Source organism: Crocodylus siamensis, chromosome 10 (assembly GCF_052110815.1).
Source record: "Crocodylus siamensis isolate JL-2025a chromosome 10, ASM5211081v1, whole genome shotgun sequence".
Taxonomy (NCBI): domain Eukaryota; kingdom Metazoa; phylum Chordata; order Crocodylia; family Crocodylidae; genus Crocodylus; species Crocodylus siamensis.
In genome coordinates, this window is record NC_143404.1 from 58,326,666 (window position 1) to 58,353,203 (window position 26,538).

General features: G+C 40.3%; 1 protein-coding gene across 23 annotated transcripts in view; it reads right to left on the minus strand.

The window, feature by feature from the left end:
• ZMYND8 (zinc finger MYND-type containing 8) overlaps positions 1 to 26,538 on the minus strand; it is a 110,000-nt gene that overhangs the window by 57,819 nt on the left and 25,643 nt on the right. For 13 of the 23 annotated variants that reach the window (XR_016444423.1, XR_016444426.1, XR_016444424.1 and 10 more), the window contains exons 2-3: positions 17,395 to 17,465; positions 16,288 to 16,350 (exon numbers count right to left, since the gene is read on the minus strand). Coding sequence is in view for 19 of the 23 variants with exons in the window: in XM_090064496.1 (XP_089920622.1) it covers positions 16,288 to 16,350; positions 17,395 to 17,465 (134 nt within the window). In the remaining 4 variants the exon portion in view is untranslated. Of the gene's footprint in view, positions 1 to 10,148; positions 10,286 to 10,838; positions 10,951 to 16,287; positions 16,351 to 17,394; positions 17,466 to 22,526; positions 22,549 to 24,520; positions 24,614 to 26,538 lie in introns of those variants that run through there. The other 10 variants (XM_090064501.1, XM_090064517.1, XM_090064514.1 and 7 more) reach the window with 6 other exon arrangements.

The window sequence follows — 26,538 nt, forward strand, 5'->3', positions numbered from 1 at the left end:
TGGGGAAGAGACAGAGGGATGGAAGGGGGGCAGATCAAGGTCCCCAAGGTGAGGGAGGGAGTGGGGCAGGGCATGGTACAAAGCCGCAAGCTGTTCGTCTGAAGGATGCGTTGTGGGGGGTAGGGGTGGGGGTACGGCTTGGCTCCTGCCACTTTGTGCACCCCTGAGAGAGGCATGAGGGGCATGTTTCATCCAGATCTGTGCGTGGGGTGACGGCAGGCTGCTGCTGCAAACTGGGACCAGGGGCAGTGCTGGACTCTTCCCAGTGGAGGGGGGTGGACTGAAACTGTGCTCAGGGCAGGCAGCAATGGTGGTGCTGGGGAAGGAGGGAGGGTCTATAGGATGGGCTAGATTCTTCCCCAAATTTGTTATAGACCCCCAGAACCCCTCTCCCAATGTCACTGCCACCTGCCCTGAGCACAGCACTACCCCTAGCCCTAGCCACAGTGGCTGCCCACCCTTGCCCTGCACACAGATATGAGGGCACATGTCCCCTATAACTTTCCCGGGGGTGCACAGTGGTGGGAGCCATCCCCGACTCTTCCCCCAGGACTAGCTACTCAACACTCCATCCCATGCCCATGCTCCCACCCCAGCTGGGCAGTGCCTACCTCTGCCCCTCTCCCACTCCCTCCCTCACTGTAGGGGCCTGATCTGTCCCCCCCACACCCCTTCCTTCCCCCATGCCCCTTCTCCTCCACAGACTTACCAGCCAGATGCTGGTCTCCAAGCTGCTGGTCTGCATATCAGCAATCAGATCCGTATTGACCGATATGGCTCATTAATAACTAGCCATCAGTATCAGCCCAAAAATATCTTTATCAGTGCACCCCTACAAATATCTAGTTGGTTTAATAAAAGATATCACCTCTGCCACAAGTTCTAATCTTTACTAAGAGAATTCTCCAGTAACAATTTACAACAGGGCTGTCCAACTGGTGATCTGCAAAGGGCATGTGGCCTGTTACTGCTTGAGCAGCAACAGCACAAAGTTTCAGCACCCCCTATCACCCTCCTAGCTTCTGCTGTATGACCCCACCTCAGGCAGTGGGGCAGTGCAGCATGGCTCAGCTCATGGTTCCAGGAAACCCAGCAGCCTGGAGCACATGTACAGCACAGTACCACACAGGAGCCCATAGACAGTTGAATCTGAGGTGGGATGCTACACCATACATGGCAGTGCCTACCCATATACATGGTGCAACAGGGTGGGGAAACACCTGGGGGGGGGGTAGGGGCTACCTGCGCATATGTGGGTCAAGCAGCCCCTGCTGATGCGACCCATGAGACACGCAACCCCCAGCCACTTGGAAATTGGACAACCCCAATCTATAAGAAGTGCTTTTCTAGTATGGTCAAGACCTAATGTGACAGTCACTACCATCCAAAACAGGTAGGATTTGTTTCCTAGCTCATCATTACTCCTTTTTACATGTCAAAAGACATTCCTATTGATACAAGGCATTCTTTCTCCTATAACCTAAGGCAGAATATTCAGCTCCCCAGCACTATCTTCTGCCAGCACCTTCTGCATTCTGGATTTTACTGCACTGGTGTACATGCAACACAGGCACACTACTATTTGCACCAGTAAAAAAATAAACAAAAATACAAACCAACCCTTGGAGACAGCAAGTCCTAAGTCGGGTACTAGAAATTCAATATGCTAGCCATCTGCATTGCTGTGGGCAAGTAGCAATGACTAACTTCAAAATCTAGACTTATGTACTCAATTTCATTTACTGAGATGGTATGGTTTTTCTGTCTCAGTGGCTCTCAACCTTTGTGGACTCCAGGCATTTCTCATTAAACTCAAGGCACCCCTTGGAAAGTGCCAACTCTTAGCTTTTACTCATTTTTCTCACTGCTGAAAAATAACAGAACAATTTTTCTATAGCAAAGAACTCAGATCATGATGAATAAGATTTTTTTTGACAAAACAGATTCCAATTTAAAATCTATGCATCTATTATACGAATCATTCATAGGTGTTTGCAGACCCAACAGTGCCGATATTGTGTGGCACCATTTAAAGGATCTCACAGTGCCCTGGTTGAGAATCACTGATGTATCTAGTCCTGTGATTCACAACTAGGGTGTCACAGCACTCTGGGGTATCTTGAGATCCTTGCAAGGGTGCTGTGAGGTGTCACTTATCATTGTTAGAGTTGTAAACATGATTCACAAGATAAACCCAGAGTGTTAAAAACCACAGTGTTAAAAACAATTTTACCTTTTGTGGTGTTTCTGAGTTCTCTGAAAGAAAAGAATTGCTCTATAATTTTTCTGTAGTAAAAAAAAACAAGTGAAAACTAAGCAGGCATTTTCCCAGGGGTCTGCAGAGTCCAACAATGGATGACTCAGGTCTAAAAAGGTTGAGAACCACTTATCTAGTCATAAGCAATCAGACTAGATAGAAAGAGCAGAATGCTGCACAACCAACCACAGAACTCTACAAAGTCATGAACAACTCCTCACATAGACAAATATTCTTGGATATTAGGAAAAAAGATGTGTGGGACCTTAACAGAGCTGCTGGTCAAAGCCCTTAGAAAGCAAAGTTTGAAAAAAACAAATGCTAAAGGAGGAAGCAATTAGGTCTGTTCATTATGCAAGGTCAGGGAATATTGTAGCAAGGACCATGCTGCCAGAAGAAAGTGTATTTCTGGAGCTGGGAGGCATTATATCAGGCTACTGACAGACTCAGAGTTGAATATGAATAAGTAACATTCCATTAGGGAAGAGAGAAACTGTAGCACTAACAAGAAGTGGTGCTTGCTTAGGTTAATCTAAACTTCCATATGAATATGCAGCAGTGAACTCTTCCTCAACTGGGGTCATACAGGGTGAAAAATTATTGCCACCTTTTAACTACAAATAGAAACAATGATGGAATTCAGTTGTTAGAGTTTCCAAGAAGCAGCAAAGCAGAAAGCTAGGACTTGGAATCCTATCCAAACAGTTACAGAGCAGTTATGTACTAGTGACATCTGCAAAGACCACAACAGTCTTAATCAGTGAGTAGGCATCAAGAAAATAACAAAGTAAAATACCAGTAAGGAATCACAGCACACACAAAATAAGGAAGCCACATTGAGGAAAAAAAAAAAAAAAAGATACCACCAAAAATAGCAGAAACCTAAGGAAGGGTACTGCAATACCCAAAAACTTGTCTTAACATATCCCAACCAGCAACTGGTCCAATAAAAGCCAGCACCCACAAAAGCCCTCTCATATTGTGCCATACAGACATCTGCACTGAGTATGACTTGCAGTTCTGCACAAAGGTCATCTTAACTAACAGAGAGCTGGGACAGACATCGCATAAAGCAGTTTGACCCAAATTAGTTAAGTCTTTATCTCAAACCTGTTTCAACCATTTTCAAACTGGTTTATGTGCACTGAACATCTGTTCTGTTACAGGTTTAAACCAGTTTCTGATCACTTAAACTGGTTTATGTGTAACTTCTGGCCCTAGGCGCTTTTGTGGAAATGTGACTGAATATCTACCCCAACATTAGAAATTGTTACACTGTTTTCTTCATTGTTGTCTTAGCAGGCCACCACCAAAAATATACTCACCAAACCTTTTCACCCGAGATCTTGTCCATGCAAGAAATCTACACTTGTTTATAAAGGTACAATTCTAAACTAATGAAGGACTTGAACCTTGGCCACTACAGATAAGTACAGAGGTTCAAAAAGCCCAAAGAGTAATCAGTTCATTCTTCACAGATTTTTCTAAACTTTATAACTTGAATCAACAAACTGAACTGACTTTAGTGTTTGGGTAGCCACAACAGGCAGAAGCCTGCACAGGCCTAGGCCAGCAGCCTGAGGGCACTCATGCACTAAGCCCAGCCCAGTGGCAGCCCACACCTGACTGGCTGCTGGATACATGCCCCCCACCCCCAGCAGTGCAGAGGGCAGATGGGGCTAGGAAGGGGAACAAACTACCTGGTCCTGGCCTGCCAGATGGGGGGGGTCTGCATGGAGCAGGAAAAGGCCTCCCCCCTCCCAGTCTGGCTAGCAGGGCTCTGATATATTCGGCCCTGCCCCCTCACCAGCCCCACACCTGTAAGGGGTGGGGGGGAACCACATACACCCAGGCTGGCAGCAGCTCCCCCCCAGGATCTGCCTATCATGGGGGAAAGACACCACCCCAGAGGGGGCTTTTTGCTCTCCAGCAGCCCAGCTCTCCAGGCTGGGATCAACACAGCTCTGCCCCCACCCCAGTCCCACACCTGTAAGAGGGGGTGGGGTGAGCTCACATACCCTGCCGCCTCCTCAGCCCCGCTCATGAGGCAGAGTCCCGAGGCAGAACGCACTGGGCCAGCTGGGCACTGGGCCCCCAGCAGGGGTCTGCCCAGTGTGGGAGGGGGTGAACCACACTGGGGCTTCGTGTTTCTCTGCAATCCAACTCCCAGGCTGCGATCAGCTCAGCACTGCACCCTGAGAGGGGAGGTGGGGCAGGGTGAGAACACAGCAGCCCAGCTCTGCACCAGACCCCTGCAGGCCAGGGTCTGCCCAGCATGAGAGGGAAAGCCCCCACTCCCCCACCCCCTGGCTCACCACAGGAGGCAGACCCTCGCTGGGGAGCCAGTGCCTGGCTGGCCCAGTGCATTCAACTCCCGCTCCCCTCCCTTTCTCAGGCAGGGGCTGGAGAGGGGGTGGGACTGAGCTAGTCCCAGCCCAGTGAACCAGGCTACAGGGCAGTGAAAAGCCCCCACTGGGGGCTTCTTCCCCCTCCCCCTGCATCAGGCAGACTCTGGCTGGAGGGTGTGGTGCTGGGCTGGGCTGGTGCATTCCCACCCTACCCCACCCTCCCCCTCTCAGAGGTGAGGGGGTGGGGGTGAGCCAAAATCAACCCTGCTTGCCTGGCTGCTGCAGGAGCAAAAAGCCCCCACTGCTGTGACTCTCCCTCCCCTTGTCCTGTACAGATGGGGTCTAGGGATCCCTTGCCCCTGCCACCCCAATCCTGCCGGGCTGACAGGTGCTGGCAGGGAGCAGAAGCTTTAGTGGTTTAACTCTGTGGGGGTGGGGCCAGCCCTGCTGCCAAGCATTCTAGGAAACTGGGGGACCATGAATTAACTTGAATCAGGAAGGGATCTGGGGCAGAAGTTCAATACTCTGGTTTGACCTTAATCAGCTAAGTCTGATATTACATTTAACGAGGTTTATCTCAAACCGGTTTTGGCCATTTGGAAAGCAATTTATGTGCACTGAACTTCTGTTCTGTTTCAGGTTGAAACCAGGTTTGGATCACTTAGACCTGTGTATGTGTAACTTCTGTCCCTAGCCTAAAGCAGTAAAGCTAGTAAAGCAGGCTTATTTATAGTGGCAAAACTGCCTAGTAAAGATGCTGTGTATGCCAACAGGAACTTTCCTTCACCAGCCCAGCTGTGCTAGCCAGACAAACAAAACAAGCAAGACTGATGAAAGCTCTTCAGTTGGCAGAACTGTGTCTGCATCAGGCCTTTTGCTGGCATACCTGTTAGCAAGAAATGTGCATTTTACATGCTTCTAGCCAACACAGCTACCCTGACTAAACTTCACAGTACAGATCTGGTCCTAGTTAGATCAGTGCAAGGTGTTTCATTTTAAATTAAAAGTGGCCTATTCTAATTTAGCTTAAACTACTTCCAAATCTGTTTAAGCTAAACCTAAATAAGTCTAAGGCAAATGGATTTAGGGTTGGTATACACTACAAAATTTTGTTGGCATAGCTAGCTCTGTTGACATGAATGGGGAAAATATCACCATTCCAAATGACACAGGCATACCATCAAAATTACTGGTGTAGATGTAACTATGCTGACAGAAAACTGTTTTTGTCAGCTTAGCTAATATTTTTACTGGAAATGGTGTAACCACACAGGCACAAAACCTTCTGCTAGCATATGCTGCGTAAGGAGTTTACCAGCTAGCATATGCTGCATTTAAAGTAAGGAGTTTACCAGCAGAGCACCATTAGCACAGAGTATGGAGCGCAGTAATCTCTACAAATCAGTTTGCGCTAAGCCAAAATCAGCTTCTTAAACTTAACTTAAGGCAGCAGTACCTTGCAAGGGTTTGCACTGGTTCAAATGAATTAGTTAAAAAATCCATTTGTTTTAACTGGGTACACCTTATTTGTGTGTACAAGGCCTGAAAATACCAAGTCTTTTAAAAGTACTAATGATACTTCATAATCACCACATGAGGCAGGTATGCACTGCACCATAATTTCTTTAGATATAAGATACAGAAGTACAGAATGATTTGCCCAAGGCGATTCACTGGCAAGAACAGATATCCAGGGCCCCTGAAACAGTAGACACATTCACGCCACACATGTAACAGTAATTTAGATTGTTTGATTGGCAGGGAGATCAAGTTATAAAAGCACCCAGTAGTGACACCTCCAGTTAAGGTTGCCTAATACATTCCTGCTATAAGCCTATGTCAAATTTAAATCATCTGTGCTCAACTTTTCCAAGCTGGGTTTCTACCTCAGAATTGTTTTTTTTCCAGTTTCAACAACACAATTTCCCAAGAACAAAAAACTGTAGTGGGGGTGGGGAGGGAGACTGATTTGGTGGCCTGGGGCTGAGAAGAATAAGAAGAATGATCTGGGAGAGGAGAAAAGAGTTGGGTGTGAATAGGGCCCTTATCAGACTGACACAAAGAAAACTAGGTCAGAAAGTGTTCAGGAAGACAAGAGCTGAAAAATTTGAAGCCATCACTGCACACTCTCCTTGATATTCTAGAACAACCTCTAGTATTATTTAATCGCTACTTTCCTCTGCCATCAAACAATTTCATAGATTTCATAGACATTAGGGCTGGAAGGGACCTCAGAAGATCATCTAGTCCAGTCCCAGCTGTGAAACCCAGAAGCAAATTTTAATGTTTCAGGTCCTGTTAGTGGTTACTTAAACAAGCTAAGGCCCAGGCTCTTAAGGATACTTGGCACCTGTTCAACAGTGCTCCACCTAACCCTAATGCAGTCTTCAAGGTGGTGCTGAGACTCCCCACGCAATGCATTGGGAGAGGTAGACACCTAAGGAAGGCAACCTCAGAGACCAGCAAACTAAAAGGGGAGCCACCCAATATAGCCTGGAGGAAAAAGAAAAGGTGGGGCTTTGGCTCTAAACCCAGAAAGGTACTTCCCTCTCTTTGGATCTTTCCCCACAAACCTAGTCTTGGAGTCATATGCCTAAGTCAATTCATCAACTTTTGTAAACATTTTTTGCAGAGACCAACCGCATCCCTACATATAGCCAACAGTCTGTTGGTTAGGGAACTCAGAAATCCCCAAACCAAGGGAGTATCCCAACCACCAGGCCACAGTTTAAGAATCCCACTCCAATCTCCACACAACTTGTTTACTCTATGGCATCAGTGCTTGGATAATTTTTTGAATGATAACTGGCAAAAACTTTGACAAGGACCAGGGGGCAGAAGGTGCTAGGTGCATAAAGAGCTAGGTAACAGCTAAGCAGGGATTTTGAGAAGCATTTAAAGCACCTACACGGGCAGAAAACTACCTACATATTGCTAAGAACCTTAGCCTAACAGTCCATCACTGAATTACTAACCATTTCGCTTTGCTTACATTGGAAGTGCTATAAAAATGCTACATAGTGTACATGTGTAACACCCATGTGCTACATATATTGTGCACATGTGTGTGCATGCACACATGAATGTGTGGGTAAAAATCAGAAGCTAAAGGTTTCAAGCTGGCATCCAAAATTAGTGGACACTGGAGAGTTTGGGCTTAAAATCTGTCTGTGACCTGTTTCCCTATCTGTAGGACAAGAATATTACCACCAAATTACCTTACAAATTTGATTTAGGGGTGAATTCATTATGGTACATGAAGTAGTCAAAAATAATAGCAATGCTGCCCAAGATAGGAAAACCCCATAAGGAAATTAACATCTGTGTCTGTATTTAACAAAGGGTTTAAATCAGAAGCAGCGCATAAACCTTGGGATGATAAATTCAATAATAAGTATGAAAAAATTAACAGCTTGTCATTCAGAGAAAACAGTCCACCCCGTAACTAAAGGCTATATTGTGACACACTGACAAGGGGGAAACCATATATCTATCTATCTATCTTAGGAACATGCAACTTTACATCATAATATCTTTAAACCATTGTTCCCCAACCTGTGGGTTATGACCCAAAAGTGGGTCGCAAGATTTTATGAAAAGGTTGCAAACAAACTTCTTAAATCTATTTTTTTTAAAGGAGAAAAATGTGAGAAACCATGGCTTTTCCCTTGCAGGCTGGCAGAGTTCCAGCTTCCTAGGGACTGTTTGAGGCCCTCAGGCTACCCCCCTTCCCTCCCCCCCACACACACACTGGGGGGCTGGAACCTGGGGGCAGTGGGTTGGGAGTGAGGGGCACTGGGTCAAGACTAAGCCATCAATGTTAACAAGTGGGTCCTGGTCCAAAAGAGGCTGAGAACCACTGCTTTAAACATAAGGCTTTGGAATATAATTGAGCACAGATACTGCTAATTACACTTCCTGGGAGAGGAAATTCTCCCATTAAGGCCATGGGCTGTTTGTGCCTAGTGTATTATTAATTGCTCTACAGTTCTGCCAAGGCTGACCTAAGCACATATAAAAACATTTCTCTCAAGCTACCATTAGGGAATGATGCTCTAATGCTAGCTATACCTGAAAGCTAAAACTGTTATTTCAACACACTAGCTTGTGGCTGAAGTGGCAGTAACTACTTACTCACAAGACAAAATAAAACGCGCTTAAACCCTAAAGCAGGGCTGTCGAATTGGCAGCCTGCCAAATACTTGCAGCCTGTGAGGGTCCTACACACGGCCTATGTGGGCCCCTATAGCCACTTCTTCCACTGCCATGCAGCAGGAGAGTGCTGGGGAGGGAGCCACATATTGATTGCAATGTGGGGAGCATCCCAGAGGGCTGTTCCTGCATTGTGTAAGGTATATAGTCCCTGGCCACGCTAAACTTGGGCAGCCTTGCCCTAAAGCTACCAGATCTTCACACATTTAAGAACTTAGGTGCACAAATTTATGTGACAGTAATCCATCCTGAATGGACACATTATGAAGATAAGACAATATACGATTTAATTAACTGATGGAGATAAGAGAGAATACTGTACCCTCCCATTACACTCTAAGGATATCCAGGGTCAAAAATCCTGCAGAAAACCCCCACCAGCACAGCACACACTTGGACAGCACACCTTTGCAGAGTGGAGATCACTGGACTGTGCGGTATGTGGCACTGCAAACATGTTTTCAGCACCACAACCGCACTCATCTGGACGCAACCTAAGAGTCTGATCCTTTGCAATATAAGGACTGGGCAGTGAACACATTGTCCTGTATGTCTGCAGCATGAATATGTACATGTGATATCACCACTCAGTGGGTGCATCTACACGATACTATGTCACCATAGCAACGTGCTACAGCAAAGTAGCATCACCAATCACAAACCATGATCCTGCAGCTACTTCACCTTAGCAACGTGTTCCCTTGCTATAGCATGTTGCTATGGTGATGCATCAGCCAAAAACAACCGTGAGCGGCACGCATGGCACAGTGCAAGCTATTATTGTGCCATTATTTAGTACTTCCTTTTGGAAGTACTAAATGATGGCGCAGTAATAACAGCGCCATAAGGGCACATGTATATGCGCCCACTAATGACAATTCTAAATAACCAAGTTAAGTCAGTAATAAGAGTCTGGTTGACTTCAACAAGAGGTTTGTGCTCGAAGGTATAACTGCTTACCTACAATGAGGGTCTGTCTTAGACATTTAACAAGCCCACCTCCAAACCTTCTTCCAAACATGGACCCAACAGAGTTTCAGCAGGTTAACTTAAAATATTATTTTGAATGGATTTACTCAGCCAGTGCAAAAGGCTGGATGGACAGTCTTACTCTGATTTAAGGAAGTGGTTTTTTTTCTTTTTAATTTAGTGTTAGGAATGTATTTAAGTTAAACTGTAATAAACACTTAGACTAAAATAAAAGTGTTCACACACAGGGATTTCCCACTGGTTTAGTTAAACCAAAGTAAATGTAGATGTTTGTGTGTAGACAAGGCCTCAAATAATATCAGAATGATGGGCAGGAAATAGAGTAGGAAAAGCCAACTTACTTTTATTACTTTTCATGATTTTTCTAATTCTAACCTGGAAGAAAAGATAAAAGGTGCCAAAAGTCTGGAAATGTTTGGGAACAAACTTATTTTATTAAACAAACTGTCTTTTTCAAAGGTGGGAACAGAAAGGACACAATTTGTATGCATTAAAATAGAACACTGGGAATTTAATTGCATTTTGGTCACAATTATAATTAACTGCCCTAAACTTGCTATCTCTGAATATCAAAACCGTATCCTTTAAATTTTAGGCATTCTGGTTTTTTCCTCCCTTTTAAAATCACCATTATTAACATGAAACATAAGAACAGAAGTGAAACTGTCCCCCTTTTTTGGAACAAAAATACCTTCCACTTTGCAGATTTTGAGAAAGGCATAAAAGTTAGAATTCTAATAATAGTTTAAATACTTGTATGTATCAACAGTGATGCTGAAGTTAGACAGGAGTTATGCTGGCTACTGTAAAAGGAATTTATGAGCAGAAATTTGTATTTGCCTAGCAACAAATTATATGTTTACAATTCCAAGTAAAATTTTACAGAAAGTATCAACTAAAAGTATGAAATTTCTCTTTGCCCATCCATAAAAAAGATTTTTTTTTGCAAGTACCCATTTAAAATAGAAAAATCACAAGTAGAGAGAATATAACACTGTTTTCACTGACAGTGTCATTAGAGTTGGACTCACCAGAGCAGACTTGAACACGTAATAGATGGACTGCAGAACTCTAGGATGTCCCGATTATATTCACAGGTATATTCTGCTCATTGGACACTGGTAACAGCCTTGCGCTGTCTATTTCCCTTTCAACCTTTATCCCTGTTGTAATGTACCATGCTTAGTTATTCCCAAAAGTAAAGTGAACACAATTATATGCAAACCTCAACCAAAGCTTGCATCCACACAATGAAAACTTGAAACCTAAATCAAGTATTTGCAGTAAACTGACTGTAGGAAACCAGGCCTGTAGAAGCCTGCTTTATGGTGGTGAAAACACATCTACATTTTGGGTTTCTAGCAGCGTAAAGCTGTACTGCTGTGTATTTTTGTACTGTAGAACTTAGGAAGCTTTCAAATATGCAGTATCTCTAGACTCTTTCAACAGATAATGGATTAACTGCATGCCCAGCCACTGCTGCTATTAAGAAACTATAGTATGGTTTTATAGCGACTTAATGCCCTAAGGCACTTTTGAAGTTCCCCTGCTGATTATTTCAAGTGACAAGGCCTTTCCACTAAGGAAAAAAGCCTCAGGCTCTAGCTTTTTTCAGTCTTGCTGCAGTATTTCTAAGTTACTTTTTAAGATTGGGAAGAAATTCATTTCTTTGTGATTAAGTACTTGGTATCACTGCATTAACAGTAAAAACACAATGTATTGCAAAGTGATGGTTACAAAATATATCACATATCCTGGAAATTCTATTTCATAATTTACTTTACTTCCATGTTCAAAACAGAGAGAAGCTCTCTGTCAAATAGGACAGCAACCCCCAAGATAAAGCTTTCAACACAAATTCTGAACAAGAAATATAACGCTAGAATTCTTGAAATAACAAGTGTTGTTTTACATAAAGTAAATAGTGTACTCTTCCCAAGAAAAGTGAACATACAGTCATTAGGAAGATAATTTAGTTATTTAACTTGTGTCTCAGAGGAAAGATGGGTCAGTGGCTATGATGAGAGACATGGATGCAAATCTACACTCCACCAGATTCCCTGTGTGATAGGATGTCCCTTCACTGCACAGTTAATTTTGGTTCTCATCGGAGTTTTTGCTCAAGGCTCTCTATAAAGAAAAACCTCTGACCTATTTTGAAGGTTATTCAAGACAGTTTAAAGAGGTGGTATCCAGGTTAGAGACTGGGCTCTGGTTTAAACTGAGCTGGAATGCACTCCGTAGTTAGGACTCAAGCAATAATCACTTGAGTGCCAACATTTTTCCAATATCCTTCCCACAATTCCCCAAATGACTAATACATTTTTCACAATGTATTCAACTAACTGGGAAAGAATCTTAGAGCCTCTCAGCACAAAGCACCATGCAATACATTCCCAAAGATACCCCTAGTGCACAAACAACAAGGACACAGTAACTTAGGTAAAGCTTTGCTGTGGGGATGCTCATGTGAGGATAACTGCTATAGTGGACTGCTATAATGGAAAACTACCCCTTTTGCTATTATCACCTCTCTCCATTTTACACTGGATCATAGGAAAGTAGGGTTGAAAAGGACCTCATAATCCAAAACTCCGTGTTAGAGAAAATATATTTGCCAGGCCTACAAAATTAAATCTTTATTTAATCCAGTACAGGTATCCACTGAGGTTATCAGCTAAGATATCAGTACAGATATCAACTAAGGTTTGCCTGATTTGGGGATAATTTTTCCACAGTGTACATTTAGCAACAGACTAGCAATTACAGTCTTGTAACTGAAACTCCCATAGTAAATATCAATAGCTTTAATCTAATACATTAAATAAGTAACAATGCACGATATTTTTGCTTAATTTGACAATCATGACAAAATGTCTATATTAACTAACATTTTGGACCAATTAGTATGTAGCTGTATCTCTGTGTCCAATATAACATTAGATTTACGCTCAGAGTTTGCTTTACTTTCTGTTGCTTAAGTCAAAAAAAGTTTTATATAGCATTTTAAAAGTGGTAACACCCATCTATTGTAAAAGTGAGCTCAGCTCTTGTAAAATTTCTGCCCTTCACATGCATGACTCTCTCCCTGGTAAACTCTGGTTCCTAGTTCTGTCACTTTCAAACTCTGGTATTAATTACATCTCCTGTCAGAACTTCTGGCAGCAGACAGCAGGTACCACCAATACCAAGCTGCAACAGTGCATGCTCACTGATGCATTTCTGGTGATTCCTCATACCAGCACTGCATGCAAACTACAAATCACACAAATAAGAAGGCTGCCAAACAGACCACAGCAACCATCCACTGGAAGACACTGGAGCCATCTGCCAGTAGAAAACAGAAGCCATATTCTGCTTGGTAGAGGGACTTTAACTCTAATTAGCAAAAATGGGGGTTTTGCCACCGCAGAGGAACCTTTAGCATGAAAGAACTGAAAGCTCTGTCAGCAAAACTTTGTAACATAAATCAGGCCTTTGCCTAGTCTCAATTCCCTTTACTCTCAACCTACTCACGTTTTGTTACTTCCCATCTTTTCTTCCTAGTTATTGCCATAATCTAGTTAAGGTACTTGAGTAGTTCAACACATTCTTAGGCTTGACTGATCTTAACTAGAGTTTTAGAGGGTTTTAATTAAGCCTGGTCAGGTAACTTAATTTAACAAGTTGAAACAAAGCCTCAGACTAGTGCAAAAGATTGTGTTGATACTTATTAGACTTTAAACCAGGTTTATTTCACTTTAACTTAACTGAGTTGGATTCTGTTTACCCCAAATCAAAATAAGCAACTTAGACTAAAACAAGGATATTTATAGTATGAGTTCAACTAAATTGTTAAATCTGTTATGCACTTGTGTCAACTAGACTTGATATTATCTATATTTTTAATCTTGCCCATTATTTTCCAAACCACCTTATTTGTTCATTATCCTCATTTTCTGTTTGTCTGATGTAGGTTGTAGGGATTATGTGTTTAATAGCTGTAAAACACTGTGCAAAATTATAGAAGAAACAACTGAAGAACCAGCTTCTCTGAAATATTACATTAGTCCCTGGCTGCCTACATTTAGAAATGTAGCTAAAATATACATTAAAAAAAAACCCAAAACTGTCCATTTTTAGTGGTTGTCCACACAGGGTAAATGGTTTTAGTGAAATAATCCATTATAACTGTGTTGGTCAATTTGCTCATGTAGACGCATGGTAAAATGCATAAAGCAAAATTAGCATTAGAACATGAAAATGAGTAGCAAGGAACATACACAGATCTATCCTGTAGTCTTAGAATCCTGTATATAACAGTTTCTGCTTTTTATGGTTTCTAAATCTCTTACATCCGAGCCTTTTCTAATGTGGATATCTACTGCCTTGATGTGAACTGAAAAGAAACCAATCTTCAGCTCAACAACACAAGTTTCAAGTGGTAGGAACTCAACATGATTTCACCCTGTTCTTCTGCATGAGGCCTGAAGGTAATGGCCCTACCATACTATTGTCAGTGTTATTATTTTTATCATTATTATTATGATTCAAAGGATAACTCTGGCTTTTTTCTAAAAAAAGATAATTAAACTCTATTAACCCAACATCTAACAGATGATACAGAGAAGGCCAAAGTATTTCATGCCTTTTTTATTTCAGTCTTCACAAATAGAGGCAGCTATCAGATGACAAGGCCAGTTAGAACAATAGAAAATGAGGGTTGGAAGGGACCTCAGGAGGTCATCTAGTCCAAGCCCCTGCTCAAAGCAGGACCATCACCAACTATGTCAGCAGCAGACAGGAAAGTTGACAGCTGGCAGCAAAGACAGGGAAGAAGATAAAGCCTAGGGTAACAGCAGAACAGATCAAGGGATTACATAGAGAAGCTAGATGCTTTCAAACCACTGTGGCCATGTGGGATGCATCCTAGGGTACCAAAAGGACTGGCTGAGGTAATTTCAGAGCCATTAGCTATCCCCTTTGAGAATTCAGAGTTGAGCTCCTGGATGACTGGAAAAAGGCAACTATAGTGCCCATTTTTAAGAAAGGAAAGGAGGAAGATCAGAGGAATTACAGACCAGTTAGCATGATTTTGATACCTGGAAAGATCATGGAGCAGGTCCTCAAGGAATTTCTTTTGAAGCACCTAGAGAACAAGGTGATCAAGAACAGCCAGCATGGATTCACCAAGAGAAGTCATGCCTGACCAAGCTGATTTCCTTCTATAAATGTAACAGGCTCTATGGATGGTGGGGAGAGCAGTGGATGTGATACTCCTTGACTTTAACAAGGCTTTGGACACCATCTCTCACAGCATTCTCATTAACAAGCTAAAGAAATACAGAGTAAAGTACTGCAAGCCGGATAGATAACTGGTTGGATCATCATGCTCAATGAGTAACTGTCAATAGCTGAATGTCTAATTGGGAAGTGGAATCAAGTGGGGTTCCCCAGAGGTCTGTTTCAGGTCCAGTACTGTTCAACACCTTTGTTAATGATTTGGACAATAACACTGAGTGCATGTTCAGCAAATTTGCTGATTACACCAAGTTGAGTGGAGTTTCAGACACTTGGAGGGCAGGGATAAGATCCAGAATGACCTGTATAAGACTGGAATATGATCCTCAATCAATCATATGAGGTTTACAGTTAAAGCAGCAACACCCCGGTAAGATAGACAAGACATTACCACAGCATGATCCCAAGCTGATTTAAAGGACATCTTAAAATGTAGGCCATATCCATATACCTTGGGGTCATAGAAAAAGGTGAACTAGACACCTAGATGCTTTTCAAATCTGGATTGACACCTTTCTATATGGCTGGTTTTAGGGCTTTCCAAAGCCTGTAAAATGCCTTCTTAAAGTAGGAGAGATTTTTTTTTAAGGAAATTTCACTTGTTTGGAGATTGGACCTAACACAATTTTAGAAATATATGTTGCTTGTTTAAAATTCCCAGTTGAAACACAAGATACAAGAATAAAAATGCTGAGACATGTTTTTGAAAGAAACATAGTTACAACTACTGTGCAGTCACTGAGGGTACCTGTACATGAGCACAAAGCCTGCTCATGGCAATTACTGTGCTTCAGTAACCTCCCGCATCTCATGTATCAGCATCTCTGCGCTGAAAAATGGTGGCATGAGTGCCTGAACTAAAGCTCGTTCTATGAGCTTTAGTTTAAGCACCCCACCGTCATTTTGAAATGCAAAGACATTGATACACGAGATGCTGCAGCACTTGTTCTCTGAGCCACTCTAATTAAAACGCCTCCCCCTTCCACCCCTGAAGCACATGTAGAAGTGCCCTTAGCTACCAAAGTATTTATACCTGGAGAATCTACATAGCAAAGAAGAACCTGGGCATGTGCTAGAATTTCAACAGGGAGGTGACATCTTGTTGCAATGGCCCTTAAACAGTAGAGGTCAGGTGGGTAAACAGAGCAGCCAAGTTTGGAAAGAGTATAAAACTGTGTAAGAGGTAGCTCATACACCTACCTACAGATGTATCACAGGAGGCAAAGCTGCAAGCGTACAAACCTTGGTCCAAAGTCCCTTGTCCTGAAGAAAATTAAACTTGGATCAAGCCAAGGTAAAATTTCCCCCTTTACTTTGGATTTACATCAATACAATAGGTTGTATCATGTGGATGCAGCTTTTTTTACGCTGAAACAGGGTTATCCTACACTAGTGATTGGCAACCTTTTGGCACTGCAGAATGGAGTTTGCAACCTGTGTGCTGCAAATCTCTTACCACCCCCCACAACACCAAGTGAGCATTTATCCTCACTGCAGATATCCAGCCTCTATACACTTGATCTGAGCCTTCAAGAGGCTGAGAGGCAAGTGCACACGCAAGAGAATGGAGGACTGTGGAGGGAGATACTTAAGACTGGACAAGCAGCTTTCTGCTGGATCCCCTATGCATCCATGGACCAGGTCAGACCTATGAGGTCCAGGGGTCATAGGCTGCTGCTCCCTCCCCTAGACTAATTCATTGACATAGGCCCATAGACACAAGGGATGGAGATTTAGTTCTTTAAAATTCTACAGTTAGCTTCTGTCAAGATAACAGAGTATCCCTAACTGACATTAGTCATTCACAAGATTGATTTTTTGTGAAGACAGCAAATTTCACATTTACAGTTAGTTTTTCCTGGAGTTATGATTCATTACTGCAGGACCGGCTAACATGTTTTTTTTTAACTTTTTTTTATTTTATTTTGCTATTCTGAATTAAAGAATTACTTCCAAGGAAACAGGTAACAATGAGCACGGATCACTAGAGGTTGATGTCTTCTGAAAGTCCAGATCAAATTTTGATTGCTGGCAAGTAGGAGAGACAACTGAATGTACTCAAACATAATATATTCAGAGTATTATTCTTGATAAAACTAGTCAATAATGCATAGTCCTCTTAAAAAACAATATTAAAAAACAGAAATAATATTTTTTCTAATAATTAGGGTAATATCCATTTAAGAATTTATGCCTTCCATCTATTTAGGTGCACTGCAGATCACATGCTGCATCGCTGCTTTTAAACAAAGACTTCCAATTTCCCCCTGTGTTCTAGAATAGAGATAAATATGCTTTCTTACTCACCTTTGGACCGAGTGGAGATATCCATCCCCTCCACCACGTCCTGCTCGGCCTTTATTTCCTCTTCAGCCAAGCTACAAGAATTAGAGATTTATAATATGTTACTTTTATATTTAAAGTTCCTTCATAAAAGCGTCAAGTGCTAGCGTCAAATATTTTCAGCCAGAAATCTAATATAGCTTTATCTAATATCCACTAAAAAAGGGGTGGCCAACCTGTGACACATGCACAGGTCTTGTTGTGCGATACATGGCAGATCAGGGAGGGGGCAGGCAACACAGCAGCAGATAGGGCAGGAGGCATGGAAAGCATATTGGGTAGGGAGCAGAAAGAAGAGCAGCAACTTGGGCAAAGGAAGGGACTGGAGTGGCACCCAAAGCTGATGCAGGCTAAGATGGGGCACACCTTCCAGAAAGGTTAGCTTTTGCTGCGCTAGAACATGTACCATCTGAACAGAAGGGAAACTATCCTGCCTGTCACATTTGCACAGTATATACCTAAGTAATGCTCATTTTAATATTAATGGCACTGGTCTCCCAATATTCACTGAAGATTGTGCATATTACTACAAATTATAATTGACACTAGACAACCATAGACATGACCAGGCTCCTATCCCAAATAGTTCCTAATCCAAGGCCTCCTATACAATGTATGAATGGACTCCTATATGTCTATCTAAAGTCCAACTAACTTCAATTGATACAAGTAGGAGAATGCATCCATATGTGCAGAGAACTAAGGCTGCAAATTCAGGGCCTAATAATTAACTTTATAGATGATGACAACTTTTAAAGCTAAGCTCCACAATAGGATGAAAAAAAGTAAATAGCAAAATTCACCTTCAGTAACCTCAGGTAGCAATTACCAATAGTAGAAGTGTAAAAGAGAGAAACAGGACATCTAACACCATGCCTTCCAAACTTTTTCAGACTTACTTCTACTTATTCAGAGTAGGATTGCATGACACAAGGTAGTAAAAATCTCTAACCTGCCTACTTCCCCCATTGGTATCACAGATGGAGAAATAAGGGTCTAACTTTTTTCAGTTTGGATTCATCTTTACAGAAGGGAGGAAAAAAGCAATTTAATAAGATTATAGCTTTGCATGCAAGTTTTGTGGTTTGGTTGTTACAGATAGAACTGAGAAAAACCCAGAATAGCAAGCACCCCAAGCAGAGATGCTGCTTATACATTATAACCCAGATTCTTGACAGGCATAGGTTCCTAAATTTCCTCCCCTGTGAAACGAAGGTTTGTGAACTAGGAAGGGGTCATATAGCTGCAGCAAATGCTGTGTAGGATTGTGGAGGTGCACCAGCTGTTTGCTACAGGTCTTATTCCAAAGGGCATCACATCTCCAATCAGCTGTGTGGGACTGTGGCTGTGCTCCAGCTAATTGGAAAACCTATAGAGATATAGGCTGAAGCAAAGAGCCAAGTGCCTTGTTCTTAATTCAGCAATCTGCTGTGAATCAAGCGAGTTGCAATCCAGCCATATATGAAAAATTCAGGTTCTACTGTACCAGTAACAGCTCTTTTGTCAATAAACCTAAAAAGCATCTTGAACAGAAGTTGTTATATAGTGGTAAAGAACTTTTTTTTGCTAGTTTAAACTCTGTATAGTAAAAAATTGTGTTGGCATAGCAATGTTGGTTAGTTTTTTTTGTTTTTTGTTTTTTACTTTTCCATACCTCTTCCAAACGTTATTTCACCAGCAAATCTTTTAAGTATAGAACACACTTTGCTTATTTTAGTGGAAAACACAAAACTGACAGGATCCATCATGTCTGGAAAACGTTATCGTAAATATGCTATAAACTACAACTATTAAAAAGAAACTTCCGTTTTTAGAACCGTCAAGCACTGAAAACAATATTCTGTACTACTGCTACATGTGCTTTGCTGCATTTTTCTGTAGAAACATTTGAAATTAAGCATTACATTTGGGTTTTTCTGTTTGCTTGTTTGGTTGGTTTTTTGCCTATCTTTTTAAGAAATGCCATCACCAAATTGGAATAATGTGATTACTATACATAACAATATGCACTACTTCTGTCAGCACAGGAATAAAGCAGTGATATAATAAGGCTAGCTATCTCTTTTCAAAAACTGGAGGTAGAGGTTCAGCCATGGGTTAAGCCACACAAATCTCAATCAAATCCCCCATGGGTATTTGTCCAGATCACAAAATCGAAACACAATCTGGCATAACAGAAGCCTAACAGATTGCATAGTGGAGCCCCTTGTAAAAAGCAGAGGATGAACTGTTTGAAAGTCATGACTGGAAAAAAAAGTGTGGCATGTAAGGAAAGAGGCACATGAGCAAAACTGTATAGCCATCTCTCACTGAAATAGTGTAGGGGGGTGTTACAGGTCAGAAGAGGTTTTGGCACATGTGGGTGCCTATAGACCAGGTGTGGGCAAAATGCAGCCCGTGGGCCAGATGTGGCCCACCAGGCCATTCTATCCAGCCCGCGGGGCCTCTAAAAAATTAAGAAAATTAATATTTAATTGCCCCCAGCTACCTGTCATGCAGCCCTCGATGGCTTGCCAAAACTCAGTAAGCAGCCCTCCACTAGAAATAATTGCCTGTTCCTGCTACAGACAAGTGCAGAGGCAACTCCAACGCGCTGCAATTACAGCACATCAAAGCACACTCGATAACTGAGTCTGCTGGAACGTGGTAATTACCACACTCCAGCCAGCCTCTGCGTCTTGTGTATCAGTGTCCCTGTGCTTCAAAATGGCTGTGGGGGCACTTTATCTAAAGCTCATCAAACAAACTTTAGATAAAGCACCCTCACCACCATTTTGAAGCACAGGGACGCTGATACATGAGACCCTACAGGCACTTCATAATCAGAGTGGCTCTCAGAGCTGATCTAATTAAGCATATGTCCCCCGCCCCCATCCCCAACTTCCACTAGAACATGTGTATATGAACATGCCCCATGAGTCCAAGCTTAGAACAGCTGGGATGCCAGAAGTCAAGCCTCATTTGCTTGGCTCTCATTTATCTTTCTTTTTTTCTAAGTCACTAAAAGCACTCAATTTGCTCCTCATCGCCTTTTAAAAAGGTATAAATAAATCTTTTGGAACTGCAAAAGTCAAAAAAAGTATTTTTTCTAAATGATTCCAAAATCTGACTTGATGCAGCTCTGAATAATATATAAATAAATACAAAGGTCAGACTTGACAGATGTTTATCTCAAGATTTGGAACTCAAGAGAACTTTATGCATTCAGAAATGCATTCACTACTTGATACTGCTTTTGCATTTTTATTATGTGTATTTGTACTTTTATTTCACCATAACTGAAACCAAATTTAATGAAGTACCTAATACATCATTCATAGATCATTGGCAGAATGAAATTATTGAAGGTTGAGCCCTAGAGAACAGATAGAAATTCTAATTTTTTAAATAATACCACACTTTACCACTCTTAATATGAAAAACAAAAGGCACAACAATTTAAAATACAATGTCACAGGATCCTGGATGATAAAGAAAATACTTATTTGATACTAACAAAAATAAAAATAAGTGGATTAAAGGTAGCTATGAAACATTTTAAAAGTCACAGCAATAAAATAACTTCAGAAGTATCTTATACTGCTTGTGTTACTGGAACACATTAAGACTCATGTGAGCAATGGTACTTCTTAATGGGTGGGGTGTCCTAAAGACCTAGGTTTGTAAATAAATAATGGTAATTTACAGTAAGTTTAGAGAAACTTTTCCCAGGACATATGGACATGAATCTTTTCAGCTCTGTGTGTCCTATTACAAAAAGCAATATTTTGAAAATGCTTTAAGCCTTCAAATTCAGTAATTTCACCAGCAGCATCGCTTCAGCAAAAAAAAAAATTCAAATGGTATATAACTCAAAGAAAGTAGATCCCTAAAAACAATTATGCTACAGTTTCACACAGCAAAATACGGAAAAAAACCCTTGCATCAAAATAAGTGTAAATCAAGAGCCAGTACTATAGGAACACAATAACTAGGAGATCAGATTAGATTATCCTATAAAGTCACATTTGGAAAAGACCTGATATCTGCAGTTCTGATTGTTTTTGTTAATTCACTTTTCTCAGATCAGATGCATTACTTTAGGTATAGCTAAGAATGTGATGGCTAGGATTACATATCGGAAATGATAGTGATATATATCTGACTAAGTACCTAGCTGAGTACAATATTTTACCTGGGTCATTCTCAAAGCAACTGCTATTTCCTTACAAAACAAAGGAAAGGAATATATTTTAAGAAACTAGTAACTGAAACATAAGCTTTGCCAGCTTCATTGTTAATTGACTAGAACATAGATTCTTCATTTAAAAGCTACTATACCTATATTGACAGTTCTTGCATAAAAATGAAAGTTGATCTCCTAAAATGTTAAAATTAACTTGTTTCATGCAAACTATTTTAACGTGTCTCATGAAAGGGGCTTGAGATGGAGGTTCTCTTTCATAGGGGGTAAGTGGGGATATTCAGGTAAAAAAATGAGGGTTACAAACAAACAGGACATTTCTGCTTAACACAAAATTGCCTTATGAACTTACCTGAATAATTTTTAAGCCTTTTAACCTAAACAGTTGCCTATGAAATTCAAACTGGTACTTTCAGACAACTAAATAAAAAACTGCCTACAAGGAAAGATCATTTCTATTAGTGGTAATATTTATCTCAAAATTTACATGTGTAAAATATTAGCTGCTCTTAACCTATGTTAAATACAAAGAGCAATTAAAAGTTTCAGATGAACTACTGCACCTTGACATTTAACCAAGAAAATCTGATAGATATGGAAAACCACTCAGAACAGCCAATGCCCACATGCACAATATTCTCGGTTTACATATGGGAATTAGCACATTAATTTAAACCCAAGAACCATACATTTATGGAAATCTTTCTTCCTTTAATTAAAAAAAATAATGATTTAAATCTGTAAGCACTAAAATTAAATGTCATCCTAAAGATAATTCCTGCCCTTCCTAGATTACATTTGTGAGTAGCAAATATAAATCATGATTTCAAAAAAACTGCATTCAATAAAAATTGGAAAAAAAAATATTAGCATGCCATTGCTGAATAAATAGCAGCTTTGTATAAGCACTCACCTATAACAGTCTCTTACTCATCGGTAGCTATGCTATTTATGCAGGATTCTTAAAATGGCGTCTGGCAGCACTGCACTGCCTCATTCCTGTACTGTAGCTAAAATGGTAGCAGTTTATTCAATAACTGTATCTCTTGTTTAAACAGCAGGGCTATTTTCAAAGCAAATGTCTAAATATCAGAAATGGTAAAGGACGACAAAGGGACACCTGACATTCAAATGTTTAACTACAAATGTACAAGAGACTGAGTTTTGTGAAGTCACAGGTTACTAAGGAAATCATTCAATTTTAGATTCAGTCTTCAGCTAGGAGGATCCCTCAGATTTGATGTTTTCTTATTCAGAAACTTGTACAAAACGCCCAAAATGTATTAAGCAATTTAAGCCTAAAAAACATTAGCTCAAACATATACATACAGTGATTAGGTAGCCTTAGACACCTACACCAATAATATATATATGTGAGGGGTTTGTTTTGTGGGCTGTTTGTTTTACATTTAGGATCTTCTAAAAGAATCTACTGCATACCATGTACATTCAAAAAACCTCAGCATAAGGAAAAGAAAAGGTTAAAACGCTGTGGTATCACTCAGTTCTCTGTCAGGCTAAGAGCTAGCACAGCTGAGGCCCAAGCAATGTAAGCAGGCTTGTTACAGGCAGAGTTTGGGAACAATTGTTTACAAATAAGGCTCCATACTATCCAGCATTAACACTGCCAGTACACCGCTCTTAACACATTTTTAACCCCATTGTAAACCACACAGATACTTTGACTGCTGTCAGTATAACAGTTAACATTAAAAGGACATACTTTGCCACAGAAGGAAGTTGTCTATGAAATTAAGCTCATGTGCAACTTACAAGTTAGGATACATATTAGCAAGAGAAATGTTTTCTAAACCCAGTTTGAGAGAGAAGGCTACATGATACAGTGGATAATATTATGTAGGGCTATGTGAGAATCCAGGTTTAGGTGCAACTTCTGCAACTTCAAATACTCTTAAAGTAATACTCTGGTGCTCCAGAGTGATCGTGTCCCAGTTTAAAAAAGTTTTTACTGAGACTTACCACCCTCTAGCCAATAACTCTGAAGTTGCACCAGTCCTGTGGGAGAATGACTTGACTCTATCACTTCTCAGCCACAGGATGAACATGGCTACTACAATAAATAAATTTAAAAAAAAACAGAGAGCCAGTAGTGGGACTGTAAACTGGGAGGCAGCTCAGAGAAAAAAAACTAAACGTAATCTATGAATATTAATATGGAGAAGCTAAATTCACATGCTGATTTCCATATTGTGAAGCTCAGGGCCAATCTTCAATATGCACGTTTTTCTAAGTCAGTGAGAAACAGACTCAGGTGCCTGTGGATGGGAGGGGAAAAAAATCACATTTGAAGTGGTCTGTACTTTGCACCTTATCCTAATTGTTTTTAAGTACTGTCACCAGTTGTTTAAAAAAAAAAAAAATCACTCATTTTCCCCTAGCACTATTTAACTCCTACCAGGCTGCTCCCAAGAAAGAAAGGGACATGTGGCTTTTAAAAATCTATTGTTTCCATTCTCATTTATAATCCAGATAGCCCTTTTGTTTCTCTCCAGATATTATTTGTAAAGCTAATTACAAAAGTAACTGGACATTGGCACTAAATGACAACAGCTAATCATATTCATCCTGGACAACTGAAATTAAATTTTCTGGCTACTAAAGAACAAAAAAAGCAATTATATCATTAATTCCTGGGTATGTCAGAATAATGGCCATTTTCTGCAAGCTGAATAGACTTCAGCTACATTGCTTCATGCATGCTCCATCTTATTGTGATATTAACAAGACCCAGTCCTGCAAAATCTTGGGGAGGAATATGTTTCCCCCCCACACCCTGGGTTTGTCATTTAAATAAAACCTCACATCCCATCTGGCCTGCACAGTAGAAAAATAGCACAGAGTGCTTCTTATTATGCAATCTATAAAAAGGGAGTGATAACATCATACCTTGACAAAGCACCAAAAATATATGAAATTCTTCAGCTTGGCTGAATTTGCTTTACTTAGATGGAACAAAGATGGTAGAAATTTCCAGAAGGCCTTTCTCAGTCTTGCCACTGCAATTGTCAATCTTTAACCTACCCTCTGTTTCTATTGGCTCAAGTACTCCATGGAGCAGCGTGATTGGGCTGATCTGTAAAACAACACTGCTGTCTCTACCTTGACTCAGACATCTTGCTGCAATGCAGACATTTATTTTTTGTGAACTATAAAAGAATTATATTTGAGTGATTAAAAATAGAGAACTTTAACAGACTCATGATACTATGTTTCATTACATACGCCAGGACAGCTTATACAAATATGCTTCGTTGTCAGCAACGTGTCTGGAGGTGCAGATTTGAAACAGATCCTAGTTTAACAAAACCTATGGGAGCCATTTTAATACAAGCTTTTTGATTGCAGATCACTTACTCCTGCTTCCTCATATTAAACAAATATAATATTGTGCAATGTTTCAGACTCCAAACCAAACTGCTAATGTGTATACATTGCTGCTAGGAAAATTATGTCCAAATGCAATTTCTGATTTTACTAATCAGAGATAAATTAAAACAGCACAAACTTACTGCTTAGCTGCACTATCATTTTTTTGTATGCTGAAACAGCAGTTCATTTCAGTTTTGGTTTAGTTTGTAATCTGACTTTTCAGTTAATACTTTTGTTTCACACTTTAAGATATTCATCTTGGCAAAGAAGTAACCAGAGTAAAATGGCATGTTACACTATGTTATCAAAGTCATGGAAACCTTTATAAAAAGTTAGCATAAAATCCTGACAAAATACAGAAATATCTAAAACCAGATTAGATTTGGGTTCATTCTTAAAATTATACAAGCATTATGGGTTGAATTACTCCAAATAAATGCAGTTAGGCTTAAAACACTAAAGAATCTAACTCCTTGCAGTTTGTTAAAATATGCACTCAAATGCTATGATTAAAATTTGCAATAAAGTGCAAGATGGTCAAAATTAGTACTAAATCAAACAAATGCATCTTAGATTATATTTCATACAATATTAAAACAGATTTAGTAACCAACATACAGTTAACTGTATAAGGACACCACATTGCTGAGCACTAGCACTTTCATTACACCTCATAAGCCTGAGAAACAGCCTGACTGCACTCTAACCTCCACACATGCTAATTAATAATCTAGGAACAAAGAGTAAGTAGAAATTTTTTCACTGGCCAGAGGTAAACAGGAAGTATAACCTTCAAGTTTAGCAGCAGATTATCAGAAAAACAGTGCATTCAAGCTGGAACAGAATTTACATGAACAAGTCATTGCAAATAGATGCTAAACAAAACTCCTGATTTTAAATGCTACTAGCCACTGACTACACTTCACCTGCTGGACTAACTGCACCCTGTTAAAATCAAAATATTTTGAAAACTATTAAAAATGTTCAGAGACGAGCACACTGCTTACTTACCAACTGTTCAAGCAACCATCTCATTTTTCCAGTTAAGAAGATACAACAGGCTGGCAGATTTGGAAATTGATCAAAAGGGAAATATTTGAAATAATTACGTAGCATTAAACCAAAAGGAAAAAAAAAGGAGAAAAACGAACATGTACTACTGCCATGAACCACACATGATTTTATATCCCCTGGACTCCACAACATAGAACTGTGGCTGGTAGAGTATAAAATAAAATAGAAACAGATAAAAGGTGCATTAGTTTATTTGAACCATGCCAGAGAAAGAAGCTAACAATTCAAAAGCATATTTTTCTTTAAAGAATTAGAAACATAAACAGATGATATCCTGCATTTTATTGACCAGAAACCTATTTGTAAAATCTGCAGTGTAAGAAACTCATTTTTAAAGGCACAAAATATTAACCATATATTGTCCTTCATTAAAAGAAACATAATATATTAACTACTCCTATAAGAAAAAAGTTCAAAATCCATTTCAAGTTAAGATAAGCTGCACAAAAAACATGATGCAA